General features: G+C 52.9%; 7 protein-coding genes across 7 annotated transcripts; 3 read left to right on the top strand and 4 right to left on the bottom strand.

Moving 5' to 3' along the window:
- Positions 1 to 363: 363 nt before the first annotated feature.
- On the bottom strand, positions 364 to 1,280 carry F5Z01DRAFT_750322 (uncharacterized protein; the record flags this gene model as incomplete). The annotated part of the gene is made up of 2 exons (XM_046267018.1): positions 904 to 1,280; positions 364 to 847 (listed from the first exon to the last, which is right to left on the bottom strand). Exons 1-2 carry the CDS (start codon positions 990 to 992, stop codon positions 364 to 366), a joined length of 573 nt encoding a protein of 190 aa, XP_046118355.1. The 5' UTR covers positions 993 to 1,280.
- A 336-nt stretch (positions 1,281 to 1,616) lies between these two features.
- On the top strand, positions 1,617 to 4,196 carry F5Z01DRAFT_105339 (uncharacterized protein). Its single transcript, XM_046257358.1, has one exon. The coding sequence runs from the start codon at positions 1,727 to 1,729 to the stop codon at positions 3,863 to 3,865; it is 2,139 nt and encodes a 712-aa protein (XP_046118354.1). The 5' UTR covers positions 1,617 to 1,726; the 3' UTR covers positions 3,866 to 4,196.
- A 542-nt stretch (positions 4,197 to 4,738) lies between these two features.
- On the top strand, positions 4,739 to 6,696 carry F5Z01DRAFT_636504 (uncharacterized protein; the record flags this gene model as incomplete). Its single annotated transcript, XM_046262216.1, has 2 exons — positions 4,739 to 5,926; positions 5,962 to 6,696. The coding sequence occupies 2 exons, from the start codon at positions 4,739 to 4,741 to the stop codon at positions 6,694 to 6,696; spliced, it is 1,923 nt and encodes a 640-aa protein (XP_046118353.1).
- Positions 6,697 to 7,710: 1,014 nt separating this feature from the next.
- Positions 7,711 to 8,669, bottom strand: F5Z01DRAFT_655303 (uncharacterized protein). The gene has a single exon (XM_046263493.1). The coding sequence runs from the start codon at positions 8,651 to 8,653 to the stop codon at positions 8,018 to 8,020; it is 636 nt and encodes a 211-aa protein (XP_046118352.1). The 5' UTR covers positions 8,654 to 8,669; the 3' UTR covers positions 7,711 to 8,017.
- Positions 8,670 to 8,753: 84 nt separating this feature from the next.
- Positions 8,754 to 9,968, bottom strand: F5Z01DRAFT_655301 (uncharacterized protein). The gene has a single exon (XM_046263492.1). The coding sequence runs from the start codon at positions 9,554 to 9,556 to the stop codon at positions 9,038 to 9,040; it is 519 nt and encodes a 172-aa protein (XP_046118351.1). The 5' UTR covers positions 9,557 to 9,968; the 3' UTR covers positions 8,754 to 9,037.
- Positions 9,969 to 10,162: 194 nt separating this feature from the next.
- On the bottom strand, positions 10,163 to 11,311 carry F5Z01DRAFT_681469 (uncharacterized protein; the record flags this gene model as incomplete). Its single annotated transcript, XM_046265692.1, has 3 exons — positions 10,163 to 10,846; positions 10,949 to 11,107; positions 11,156 to 11,311. 3 exons carry the CDS (start codon positions 11,309 to 11,311, stop codon positions 10,163 to 10,165), a joined length of 999 nt encoding a protein of 332 aa, XP_046118350.1.
- Positions 11,312 to 12,290: 979 nt separating this feature from the next.
- F5Z01DRAFT_105318 (pectate lyase) lies at positions 12,291 to 13,748 on the top strand. The gene is made up of 3 exons (XM_046257357.1): positions 12,291 to 12,913; positions 12,970 to 13,361; positions 13,429 to 13,748. The coding sequence occupies exons 1-3, from the start codon at positions 12,715 to 12,717 to the stop codon at positions 13,531 to 13,533; spliced, it is 696 nt and encodes a 231-aa protein (XP_046118349.1). The 5' UTR covers positions 12,291 to 12,714; the 3' UTR covers positions 13,534 to 13,748.
- The last annotated feature ends 52 nt before the right edge of the window (positions 13,749 to 13,800 follow it).

The raw sequence follows: 13,800 nt of genomic DNA, 5'->3' as shown, positions 1-13,800 counted from the left end.
CGCTCGCCTGGAGGCTCTGCTCGGCACCCTCGCATGATTTTCCAGTCCTGTCGTGGGACTGGTTTTTGTACATGCGAGGTTTCCTCACTGGATGAGGACGTCCCGTCATTCTGCATCTTTTGTTGTAAAGATTGCTACCACTCCACACACTGTTGTTGTTTTCTCTCCTTTGTCAATGTTACGAGATACAAGTGGGAAAGAGTGTGGAATGTACGGGACCTGCATGGTGGGCATGCACGAAAGAAAAATGAAAAAACAAGGTTCGCTGGATGCGATCCTCCCTGGATATGGTCACATCCCATGCCGTCAGGGTCGAGGTAATGGAAATTGACGCCTCAGCTTTCGTGCATACTGCGTGAATGTCTACTTCCACTGTACGTCAAGCTTGGTGAACGTAGCTTCAAACTCATCCTTAGGCTCCTCAGCCGGCCTAGCAACGCAAGCACCAATCTCCGCTGTCCAACCTTTGCCTCCGTCGGCAAAGAGCCAGGCGATCTCCCTCAGAGGCACGTCCTTGCCGTCCTCGCCAACCCGGTAGATCCATACGGTGGTTTCCTTGACCTCTAGCCGGATTGTGATTTCCTGTTCGCCCTTGGTGACGGCATCAGAGATGCTGGCAGGAAGGGACGCGACAGACCAGTCCGAGTAGTTATCGCAACAGACGACACTGATGCGGGGCTCACCATCGAAATACTCGATTCCGGTCTTGATCCACTTGGGCAAGGGGTGTGACGGATGTGTGAGGCGAACAATGAGGCCTGCTTGGTCGAATTGATGGATATATGATGCCTTGAATGAGATTGTGGCAGATTTGAGAGACGTCAGGGCGTTGGAGGCATGGATGAGGCTGGGAGCTGCGTATTGGTGTTAGTGAGGGGCCTGGCTAGCGGTTGCGGCGCAGACTTGCCATTCTTGCGGTCTGTAGAAGGGGGAATGCGCCAAAGGTCAGTCGACGGTGCTGCGCGAAGGTTGAAGGGAGCCTTGGTGGACATGATCGATTAAGGAATATCGGCGAGCGATTGAATTGCGTGCAGTGCGTACTGGGAGTTGGCTATCGTGAGAGCATCGGTTCGTGAGGGGATCCCGCCTGCACTTTATACTCGGTCTACAGCTTAGGCTACGTCGACAGCGGGGCCCCAGACTGTTCTATGGCCTGGAAAATTACAAATCGATAAATTCAGGATCCACACGAAATGAAGCCTCACCCAAGGAGTGCAGAATGCAGTTGTCTATTAACGTGAAGAGAGTCTCGCGATTCAGCTTTCAACCCGTTCAGTTGGAAGTGTTACTGGATTAGGAATCGTTCGTCGGGCCGTCATGTGGATTCATGATGGAGATCACGGGACTTTTCCGGGAAAGGTCCGGCAAAATCTTGAGTCCACCCGGGTGCGAAGTGGTGGAGCAAAGCCAATCTCAAAGTCGGAGCAATTGCCGTCACGAGGCAACCTAAACCCCCCTAGGGACTTGCAGCATTATTTTTGTCCTCTTGAAAGCTTCAGAGGCTAGTCGCAAAGCTTCAAAAAACCAGCGACGAGGTCTCTGTGTGGGATTCGAATGCGCTGCTTTCCCGGTGACTCAGAGCTTTGCGCCACCCACCCGCCTTAGGTCCGCTCGACCACGAGAGCCTTTGCGCCCCACCAAAAAAATCCGTCACTCTTTGTCGCGTCGCCAGTATAGGCCTCTCATCCATCGCCATCCTCATTCAGCCGCGTCGCAACGCGCCATCATGTCTTCATTACGAAAGCCAAGTGCTAGCAAAGATGGGCCAAAACCTCGATTCGCTGGTGCACGGCCGCACAATCCTGCGCGCGCGTTGCGTGAGCGCAGCGCGCAAGCGTCCTCGCGCAATGCCTCCGTGTCATTCGCACCATCCACCAAACCTGCAGCAGCGGCTCCTTTGGTGAGCTCGTCCAGACAACAATGTCCCAACAAGGCGTGTCCAAAACCCAACGTCGTGGACGGCACCTGTCGAACATGTGGTCGTATCGCAGACGAGTCCAACATTGTGGCGGAAGTCCAGTTCGGAGAGACGAGCAGTGGCGCGGCCATGGTGCAAGGAAGCTTCATAGGCGCGGATCAGGCTGGTGTCCGTAGTTCGGGCCCGGCTTTTCGACGCGTGGGAGGAACGGAGGATCGAGAGAAGAGCATTCGTGAAGCCAGGGGTCTCATGCAGGGATACGCGCAGCAGCTCAATGTGAGCGAAAGTCTGGTCACATCAGGGACACAAGTTTTCAAGCTCGCCTCGAGTGCAAACTTTGTGCAGGGCCGGACAATCATGAGTGTGGCGGCAGTTTGTCTCTATGCTGCGTGCCGTGCAGAACCACCTTGCAAGCTCATGTTGATTGACTTGGCGGATCTGGTGCAAATGAACGTCTTCAAGCTTGGGCGCATCTTCAAGAAGCTGAATGAGGTTGTGCCAATTGGAAACGACGGCATGATTCCGGTGTATCCCGAGGACCTGATCTGGCGGTTCGCGACCAAGATGGAATTCCACCAAGACACAGCCAAAGTCGCCGAGGATGCAGTACGACTGGTCAAGAGAATGAGTCGAGATTGGATGGTCATGGGCCGACGACCTTCTGGTATTTGCGGCGCCTGTCTACTCATGGCAGCACGAATGCACAATTTCCGACGAACTGTGCGCGAGGTGGTCTACATTGTCAAAGTGACCAACCATACGATTCAGAATCGCCTTTCCGAGTTCAAGGTCACGGAGTCGAGTGAAATGACGGTGGAGGACTTTTTGAAGCAGGATTTTCTGGAAAGCGCACATGACCCTCCAAGTTTCTACCGCCGAACTGAGGAGCACCAAAGGTTGCTGGAGGAGAAAGGACTGAAAAGAAAGCGACCAGCTGGCGAAGAGGGCCCCTTTCGACGAAGAGAGAGCGTCGCTGGAGGTGCAGACATGTCGAAAGCACCAGCGGTTGAGTACCGTCGCGACGCTGACGGCTTTGTTGTGCCCTTCAAGCCGTCAGAGATACCACGAGACGAACAGAAAGATGCGGCGGCCGAGAAGGAGATTGAGAATTTGGTTCAGGAGTTTGGTGACGAAATGGACGAGCAGGAGCAGGCAGATGGGCGTAAGAAGAAGTCTCAGCTGCCGATCAACGAGGAGTGGGAAGAAGACGAGCAAGAGCTGGAGGACCAGATTGAAGAGATCTTCAACGACCCATTAACACAACAACACGCTCTGGTGTATAACCCTGCCGAGCAGCGGGCACGGATGCATTCTCATTGGGCTCTGCAGCAGCGTCCCCTGAAAGAGATCAGCATGTCCGCCGAAGTACAGGAGGACGAGTTCGCCAATGACCCCGAGGTCATGAATTGTCTCTTGTCACCCGAAGAAGCACGCATCAAGGAGACCATCTGGGTCAACCAGAACAAGGAATGGCTGCGACAGCACCAGGAGAAGGTGTTCCGGAGAAAGGTTGAAGCAGACAAGCCCAAGCAAACACGAAAACGCAAGAAGCAGAAGCGCATGGGCGAGGGCCAAACAAGCCCAGCCAGCTCTGCCGCAGAGGCTGCGATTGGCGTCGCTAAAGACAGAGCTTGGAGCAAGAGGATCAACTACGATGCCATCCGGAGTATGTTCGATTCAGGACCTGATGGTGGGCTTGGTTCCGAGGCCACGAGTCGCAAGACCAGCGTGGCGGGCAGCGTGCTCGGTGAACCACTCGAGCCGGTGGCTGATCAGGCCGAGAACGAGGAGCCGGAAGCGGAGGACGAGGAGTACCCAGAGTACGACGAGACGGCTGACTACGACGGGGAAGAGTTTGGCGGCGGCAGGGAGTACGAGGGCGGGTTTGATGAAGATGATCCTGGTATGGATGAGGAGTACGGACTGGAGGGCGACGAGTATACATAGACCTAGTCTTACAGGCTACATGTATATTGACTCTTCGGCGAGTGTTGTCAAAAAGGCCTGGACAGAGCGAGAATAATGAGGTGCGGTATGTGAACCTCCCCTTTTTACTCAGATATTGATATCTACTGTTACCTGAGGTGTGCACCAGCTTCAGGGGTTGACGCAGAGTCGCAGACACAGTCATGCCTGGGGCTATCATGGATGAGCTGGACGCCCAGCCCATATTGAGACAGGGATCAAAACAGAAGTAAGTTTACGGACAAGATTCTTAAGGCTTCCATGGAAGCGGTGCCGAAACATCAGACCAAGAATCGGACACTCGCGAGTCACAGCATCGGCATACAGTGCGCTGGACTAACTGCGCCCTGTGTATTGTGTGTAGACTCACACTTAACTTACAGTGCGTTGAAATAAATTCACGCTGTGAGCCATGAGTTCATCTTGTTTACTCACTATATCCTTACTTTTGTTTGCCGTGATAAAAGTTTCCCTTCTATTTTTATGGCTTCCACAAAACTCACCAGTCACTAGTTTGGTTAGCAATAAGTCAAGCACCACACAGAGTAAGGATTCCTCCATTTCATCTTCATCTTCCCATTCAACTACATCGTTCGACCCATTCCCCATTCCCCAGGTCCATTTAGCCCTTGCGCGCGCCCGCGACTTACGGATCCTTGGGAGTTCTTGCACGCTCAATTTTGTTCGAGAATGGATGCGTTACTTCTGTTAAATAACAACACACTGAAGAACATATATACTGACCTCTATCTTTAGGAACACCCCGTGAACGATACACCATAACCTTGGCCTCGACGCAACTAAGTGTATTTGGAGAGAGGCACTAGGGCCCACGAGAGGAGTAACTTGAAACCTATGGAGGACGAAATCGAGATGCTCAACCGGCTCGCACCCGGACACGCTCTAGGTGTCGAGTACAGCACGGAAAACGACACCCCCTCGGGCTCAGAATTCGCGCCTTCTGGCCCACCCAGTCCTAGGGGGGAACCGCGAATCAACGAGTCTGAGGCTGGCTGTCCGAACCTGAGATCTCCAAGAAACCCGCAGCGACTGCTTCCGGGAGACGAGATTGAATATGCGAGCGGTATGCAACTGGCTCCAAAGGGTGTGCTTCACCCACCTGGTTCAAAGAACGTCCAGGACTGGAATGACTTGATTCCATCTACTTACGAGAATTCGCGGGGCGGCTCCAGACAGAGACACCAACCGGTGTATTATCTTGGTGGCTATCGGTTCGAGTTCCGTCATGATCGGCCGCCAGACGAGAAAGCGCTTCAGGGATATGTTTTCCGGAGGGTCATCTTGGATGGAGATGCTCCATATCCGCACCCGGTGGACAAACCTCACTTGTACATGCTCAACGCCCTTGCGACGGTGGTGAATAGCTTGGGCTTTCCACAAGCTCTGGTTGACGAGATTGGGCTGCAAGTAAAGTCTTCTTTCACCGCACCTGGATACAAGAACACCAAGTGCATCGCGGACCACGGCATTGTGGTGGCGTGGAGATGTGAGCTACCATGGTGGGCAGCATACTTGCTCGCTACTTGGTTCGGTCCTGCTACATTCCGCAACAGCAGAATGCACACCAAGACAATTCAGGATCGCTACGGATGGTCTTTCGAATTCCATACGATGCCCTCGTTCCACATGATCGTCTGGGACATCCTCAATATCATCTGGAAGAAGAACACCGACATCGCCCCCCTGAATATCCATCCTCCATTCAAGCCACAGCACGTTTTGCCACTATCGACACCACGGGGGACTGAAGACGACGTAGGATGGGGTCAGAACGCTAAAGCCGCCGTGGAGTACTACCAAGACTACATCACGAAGCTCTCGTCTGAGCTCCAAAAGCAAGACATAGACCTAGAGGAGTGTCTCAAGACGGAGTTTCGCTTTGCCCTAGGTGTTGATACCCGAGGAAGGGAGCTGACCAGGGAGGAGAATATCGAAGAGTTTCTTCCCAATGATATGGACCCCTTCGGTGAGACCGCCCCGGCTGCCAACTGGAACGACCGCATTCAACGCCTGGCAAGGGGGGTATGAATGCAGCCGAGCTTCCCGATTTAACACAGAGAATTCGCACATGTCCTCAGTTCGAGAATCCCGGCTCCCTGTTCTACTTTGCAATCCGAGGAGATAACGAACATGGCTTGAACATCGAGAAGACAGCGTCTAGATTGGCTACGCTTGCGGGCGGGATGGATTACCTGGACACTGAACGAGACCAGCATGAACGGCAGGTGAAGAAGCTGGAGAAAGAGATTGAAATCCTGCGGAACGACAAAGCGATCTTGAGGAAGAAGCTCGATGAATCTAGACGGAGGGAGAAATGCAACGAGAACGATTACTCCAAATCCACGGCAGAATTCAATTCTCTCTGCACGAAAATTGGGCGGTTGATCACGGAAGCCCAAGGCAGCGTCGAGCAGGCCAAGAGATCCACGAAGGCCTCGGCCCAGCCATTCGAAAGCGAGGCCCCTACCCGCAAGGCTTTCAATGCCAAGAAGGTATTCACTGGCAGGAATTCTGGTCACAAGGCCCCCGCGCACGATTCTGATGACGAGGACATCTATGAAGAAGGTGATCTGGGCGATCTGCTGCCGATTTGGCGTCCGTCAGCCAGGGCTAGCAAGAACCCATATCGTTCTCACACAAATGAATCCCGAGGGAGCATTCCAAACCACATTCAGGAAATAGCTAGCCACGTTGCTTCTCGTGGTGCTTCGCAGCGCACTCCGCGCCCTTTGAGCGACACAGAAGGAGACTCGTCTGCCCCTCAGAGGAAGAGGTTCCGAAAGGATAAGTAGGAGCTGTTGTGGGAAGAAGAGTGAGAGATTTCATTGATCTAAGCAATGACTGATGTTGGGAACATCAGGGAAGTCGGGAACATTCTTTACAGTGTAGGTGACCGAAGCATGTGGACTCGATATTTCTTTTGTTGCGGAATTCTCCATGGCGAAGGGCACTGCATCCTTCGAGGCGATGCGGGGGCCACGGTGTTGTCCATTTTGCCATAACGCTTCCTGTACTGCCAAACCATCTTTCACAGAGAGTCAATTTCCTCCTGGACCTCTTTGCTGTGCTTTCCAGTCTCTGAATACGTGCCTGCATAGCCTCCTTCCTCTTCACAGGCTCTTCCATTGCCTGCTGAGAGTACTCAAGGTCTTTGCGCTGATTTTCCACCTGGCCTTGCAGTTCTCCACGCTTGTTCCTATCTTACATCATCCTACCATTCACTACGGAAAATGTGGTGGCGGACTTGGCGATGTCCAGCTCCCCTTGCTCGTTGCCCTTTATCGTGAACCAGAATAAGGCGCCGGTATTAGGAAAGCCTGGGCATCTGCGGGTTTCGGCGGTAGTATCGGGAAGCTCGGTTTTGTTGATCTTCTTTGCCAGACTCGTGGGGTCCCACTGATGAGTTGCAGCTCCCTTGCCAAACATCGGCTCTGGGTGGTTCTGTCGTCGCAGGACTTGGGGATGCCAGGGATGATTGCCCTCTGCTTCAGAGATTCAGCTTGTAATATCGAGGGCGCATTTCCTTGTTCCGTCATTTTTCAGCGTGCATAAGTTATGTGTCAAAGTCCTACTAACAAGAGGCCTGCTAGATACAAATGGCCGCACTCGAGAGCATTCAAGAGGACATTCAAGAGGACATTCAAGAGGACATTCAAGAGGACATTCAAGAGGACATTCAAGAGGACATTCAAGAGGACATTCAAGAGGACCGCAATAACTGCGGTGATTTAGCCTCAATACACCACAGCAACACGCAGGGCCCTCTTCCTGGCCGGGGGTATGGGTATGTACAGTGGCAAAGTATTGTGAGTGAGAATTGTATATATAAACTATACAGCTCTATGAGAAGATGCGCCCTCGATATGACAGGGTCGGCTCAGAGATCACCGATTCATAACAGCATCCATATGTATCAAACAGGCCAAAAGGGAAATCCACTGTGCTCTGAATGTGGGTACTCAGCACACATACACAACAATATGAGTCTTGGTAGGGTCTCTGCGGAGGTTTTCGTGCTGTTAAAATTTGCTGGAGACTTGGTGGATGCCATTGCGGACTTAAGGGGCGCTTTTGTGGCCGTGTTTGCGAGAGTCTTCGGACGACCCTGCGGAGTTACCACCTTGGAATTTGTTGGAGTCCTCGCCACGGCTGCCTGAAGAGCCAGAGTTTCCTGCAATTGAGTTGTCGGCATTTGCAAGCGATTTCCCTTTGGAACTGTGTTCCGCGGGGAGGAATCGCCGCGTTGGCGGTCACTTGTCGGTGTTGATTTAGACGTAGTCGTTGTCCGTGCGTTGTCCGTGCTGCCTGTGGATGTGTTTGTCTTCTGCGGCTTTCGTTCAGTAGTAACCGCAGGATGGCTACGGGTCCGCGTGGTGTCTTTCCCGTTTGAACTTGACCACCTTTTCCACTTGGAGCGACCGCGCGTGGTTTCTTCTCCCATAGTGATCCTGGGACAGTCTCGCCGAATGCGAACAGTATTCTTTCTTGCACAATCCCTATGAAGTCCACGTCGCGCTTCTTCAACTCCGCCGCGAGCTTCTTCATGTACTCCCAGGAGGCTTCCAGGGCCAGGATGACCGATGAGTTCCAATCCTTCTGATTCGCGGCTTCTTCGGACCCCCCAGGTGTCGATATTGCCCGAGAGTTTGTTGGCTTGACGGGGGATGGGATCTGGAGCGTCTCCTCGTCGTTGTACTGCTTGTAGATGCCGTTGAGGATGTGCCAGAGAATCATCTCGAAGGATGGCATGAATTGGTTTTTGCGGCTGTCCGACCGGGCAGTGCCGCGAAGCTGCCATCTGCTGGACAATGGCTGAACGTCGCCAAGTCAGAAGATAGCCAAGAATAGACTCCGGCTTAACGTCTTAGCAGGTGACGCTTCGAGCGTCGCGGTATTTCGCGTATTGTGGTTCCAACACGAGAGGGACCAAATTCTTTGCAGACGAATTAGCTGTGCGAAATGGTCCTGTAAGCAGTAGAGTAGCCTTGCAATTTTGCAGGCTCAAACCACACGGCCAGTAGGTATGATGCCCACCACGGCACTTCGGGCTTCAACGTAGACGCCAGGCCATGATCGGCCAAGCTCTTGGTGTTTTTGACTCCTGGCCGTGTGAAATAGTGCTTCGCCCCTGTCCTAATCTCGTTCACGAGATATTGAGTGAACCCAGGCTACAGGTATTGATTGCGGATGCAATGCAGTTGAGCATGTAGAGATGGGGCTTGTCCACAGGTCTGGGAAGGAAGCGTCTCCATCCAACACAACCCTGTTGAACTGGTAGTCCTCCAGTGTCCTCTCATCAGGTGGACGGTCGTGCCTAAACTCGAACACGTCCAGGGCGCCACTGGGGTAATACACCGGTTGGTACCGCGGTTGGTCCTTGCCGTCTGTGTTCTTGTACGTCGACTCGGCCAGCTGCTTGTTCAGCTCTCGTACTGCATTATTTGAGAGAGAGGGGTGGAGAATGAAGAACGGTGCAAGTTCCATGTTCGAGGCCGGTTCTTTCTGTGAGTCGTCCTCGTTCCATTCGGCAGATAAATTCTTCGTCTTGGGTAGACAATGGAATTGTCTTGGCGAGTCCCTGTCGTCGAGGACCTGTTGGTATCTCTTGGAGATGTTCTTCGGACTCATACTCCTCCAAGTCTCTTCCCGCATTGAACGCTGCTAGCTCTCGTGGTGAGTTTCGCCTTTGGCGAGCTATGCTCCGCGGAGTAGAGCATTTTCATCAAACAGGCCAAAAGGGAAACCCACTGTGCTCTGAATATGGCTCACCAGCGTACACATGTCACCCATTTTCTTCTGCTGTTATTGAGGCTGTGACTGTGGGCTGTTGTGGTGATGGTAAGGTGAGGCAAGGGTGATGTTGATCCGCGATCCTGCGTGTGTTTATTGACACAGACAACCCGTTGCACGTTGTGCCGAAAGAGAAAATCTCGAAACGAGAGGTTGAGTGTTTCAACTCAAAAGAGACTGGATCTTTTGCAATCGGAAGATTTGCAAGCGTTGTTGCGTTGTGTGTGCTCGCCAAAAGGTCGCGTGTTTGCAAAAGGAGAAAAGTGAAGATCGGTGAATTGCGTGAGCAGTGCCGCAGTGAGAGAACGAGTGAAATCCACTCCCCACATAGTCCGTGACACGTGCGCTTCGCCAGGCTACGCCAGGCGCCTAGTCCTTCACGTAGGAATACTATTATAACAATCTAAGACTTTACTACACAAACGACGCACATCAAGAAATACCAGAGTGCTTTCAAATTGAGTACGCCTACAAAGTCTCATCTATCGTTATGATCCCCTTGTCGTATAATTCTTTTGCTATGGAGTATACAGCCCTCCCAAAGTTACTTCTCCTCTCTAGGACGTACTTTGGTGTGATCCTGTTGTGCTTCACGCCATCTCTTGGCTTCTCGAGAGAGAACGCATGCAGCAGATACGTACATGAGTAGTCGAATGCCCATTCTGGGCGGTCGTATCCGTCCATGTCGTCATGCTCGGGCAGCGAGTCGCCCTGTTTGAGGCCGGCTATGTTGGACTCGACATCGTCATGCTCGCCGTACAGCCTCTCCGTATCGTCGCGGACCCATCCGCCGGGTGCCCACGCATCTCTTCCCATGATGAGCACCTCGCAAGGCCCTGTGTTGACGAGTTCCTCCCCAACGGTGGTCAGCAACTTGTTGCTGTGCGTAATCCATCTGCCATCGTATACCTCGTGCATGCGTTCCATCCATTCCTTGACCAGCCTCCCACCCTTCTCCGACATGAACGATCCACTTTGCAGGTCACCGCCTAGCTGACGTCCTACAACGGCTCTATAACCAGCCTCATGGACAGGATTGATATCCTGGAGGGCATGTACATCGAGGTCAACGTAGATACCGCCAAAGTCATGGACCGCTTTCACCCGGGCGAAGTCGGACTTGTGTTCTAACATCTTGATATGTTTGCCATTCTTCGCGTGCGATTATGCTTCGATGGTGTTGATATGTAGGCCAGGGGTTTCGAAGAACAATTTCGGCCATTTTCCCGACGTGCCATTTCTTGCGCGCTCGACCGACCCGCCATCAGCTTCTGCATTCGTGTGTAGGTAGATCGCATCGGGCTGCCATCTCTTCGACAGCGCGTATATCGACAAGAATTGGCTGAACTGTAGTGGGAAGTCGCCTTGAATGGGGTCCTTGAGTATGTATACGAGGTGGACAATGTTAGGTATCTTCGTGTCGGAGTCAAGGACGCCGAAGCATGTCGCGGGTGCGATCACGTCCTTCTCGAAGGTGCATGATGTGATTGGACCCTGTTTGAAGACGTAGGCCCTAGTTTCGTATGGTAGTCGAATGAAAGAGACAATGCATAGGGCAACTACCACGATGGTAGAAACGAAAAGGAAGAGGGGGCGCAGTAGACGTCTTTGAAACATTGATAGAAACGGCACACAGCCGTTAAGAGACCGCATGACGATCGCAAGCGGTTGCCTGTCTTTTAGCTCAGTAACAATCACACATAACGTAGAACATGGCAGGGTCGAAATGCTTCGACAATTGTCAGCACGCAAGGAGCGCGCAGAAACACAGAGCGGTTGTGGACGTGTTGAAGCCCCTTTGTTACGATCTGACAACATGCTTGGTCTCCACATATGCGGCCAGGGTCACGTGTAAATACTACGTACGGAGTATGGCCAGACGAACATGGGTGCCTGGTAGAAATCCAAGGGTGAAGGATTGATTAGGTACTCAGAGTCTCAGGTAGATAAGCAGACTCAGTGGGCCGGAGATGGCAATACCTATCGTTCACTCAGCCTGACAAACCGTCGCGCAAGTTCTGCTCCGACAAGACCCAGACAGTCATTGGGAACGCTTTACACGTGCCGGGAAAACACAGTACTCTGGGTCTCTGGCGCTGGGCTCCTAGTGTCACAACGCTGGTGTTGATCCTGGCGGGGTGCAATTTTCTTCCCGGTGAAGGCATCGCCATCCGTGCCTTGCGGCTTGATGCTTCTCTCGCGAGGGGTAATGTTGATTAACATGGTGTAATAGGCAGCTCGCGACTATGGACAGGCCTCGTTGCGCCTCTCCGTCGACCACATGCCATCTCTGCTAGTCATGGGGGTAGTACCACGCCCAAAGGAGGACATCACCAGGCCTACACACACCATCTGACGAAAGGCCATGCTGCGTCGCATGCTCTGTACATTTAATCCACCAAGCGATTTCTACGTCTCTGCGAACAATGTGCTTCCATCCAATGCTATGGTTGCATGGCTCGACGCTTGCCACCCTGCGCAAAGCAAAGTATGGTGGTTATTTGTGGAAACCTGGGGATCATGCGCCCGTCTCAAATTAAGAGTGCCATCCCGCGTTTCAAGGTCGGATTGTCTCCCACATTGCCGAGAGTCTAGAACAAGAGCCAAGCCATTGTCGCGACAGCCTCCAATGCCGCGCCAATCGTGTCCTGACTCCTGGGCTCTTGGCCTCGCGACGGGGGATCGAAGCGCGATGGAACCCCCAGCCAGAAAGCGGCCAAGCACTGGAAAACAGATTGCGTTGTTTCCGCCGAACCAGATGCGGGTTCCAAGACCGGAAGAGGGAGTTCCTCCCTCGATTAGGTTATTAGACTATCCGTCGGCAATTTCGAATCATGTCGCGAGTAGATGCCATCCCCAGATGCTTGGCGGTCGTGCATACAACACTAATTCCAACTCTAATGGTAATATCTGCATATAAGTTGAGGGCAGTCCCGCGCTGAAGAAATGCATCTCTCGATCAAGTCAACAATCCTGATCAAGTCTTCTCAACATTCTCGCACCCGATCAATCCATCCAGAATGAAGGTCAACAGCATCCTCTCTCTGCTTGCCGCCGTGCCGGCAACCATGGCTTGCCTGGGCTACACCGGCGGTCTGCCCAAGCACACCGGCACCAAGACCTTGAGCTCACCCCGCTACCTTAAGAAGGGTGAAGTGTTTGATGCTGGCTGGGTCAAGTATGACCGTGGCCAGAGTTGCACTGGCCAGAGCGAGGGAGGTGAGTGAACCCGAAATGTACTGTGACCAAGCCTCACAACAGACTGACACGATTAGGCGAGGCTGACACTGTCTTTGTTCTCGAGGACGGCGCCACCCTTCGTAACGTCATCATTGGCAAAAACCAGAGGGAGGGCGTCTACTGCAAGGGCTCATGCAACCTCGAATTCGTCTGGTTCGAGGATGTCTGCGAGGATGCGATCAGCATCAAGGGCAGCGGCACCGCCAACATTATTGGCGGCGGTGCCTTCAAAGCTGCGGACAAGGTCATCCAGCACAACGGCTGCGGTCACGTCAATATTATCAACTTCTACGCCAACGACTACGGCAAGGTCTACCGCTCGTGCGGCAACTGCTCGGGCAACTGCAGGCGGACCGTGCACATGGAGGGCACCACTGCTGTCAATGGCGGTGAGCTGATGGGGATCAACCTCAACTTGGGTGACAAGGTATGTGGAAAACTGCTCGCGCATGAATTGTTTTGAGCCGATTGGACTAACATGTTGGGACGTACAGGCTACATACTCGAACAACTGCTACCCCAAGGTCCAGTGCCAGGGCTACAATGGCTGCGATAAGTCCAATGGCGCGTGCGAGCCGACCAAGTCGAGTCTCTGCTGAGCAAGAAGATTTGCTTGTGGGCTACATCGACAGGGTTTGACTTTATAACCGAACGTTGGCGTCGGATGAGAGAGCATGGGCACATTGTCTCCGCCGAGTCCACTCGAAGATGCTGTGGAATCCCCCTGGGGGATATCTTGTGCTTGTTATTAGCTAGGTTCGTGTATTATGAGCAGTGATGCGCCCAAAGATCCTAATCGAAAAACAGAAATACCACTAGAACTCCCTAATAACCCCTGCCCATGTCCCGGTTATCGCCTCCTCAAA

The sequence above is a fragment of the Emericellopsis atlantica genome (genome assembly GCF_019669845.1).
Source record: "Emericellopsis atlantica unplaced genomic scaffold F5Z01scaffold_13, whole genome shotgun sequence".
In the NCBI taxonomy this organism is placed as follows: domain Eukaryota; kingdom Fungi; phylum Ascomycota; class Sordariomycetes; order Hypocreales; family Bionectriaceae; genus Emericellopsis; species Emericellopsis atlantica.
The sequence above is the reverse complement of the archived record's forward strand: the minus strand, read 5'-3'. Positions and strand labels throughout refer to the sequence as shown.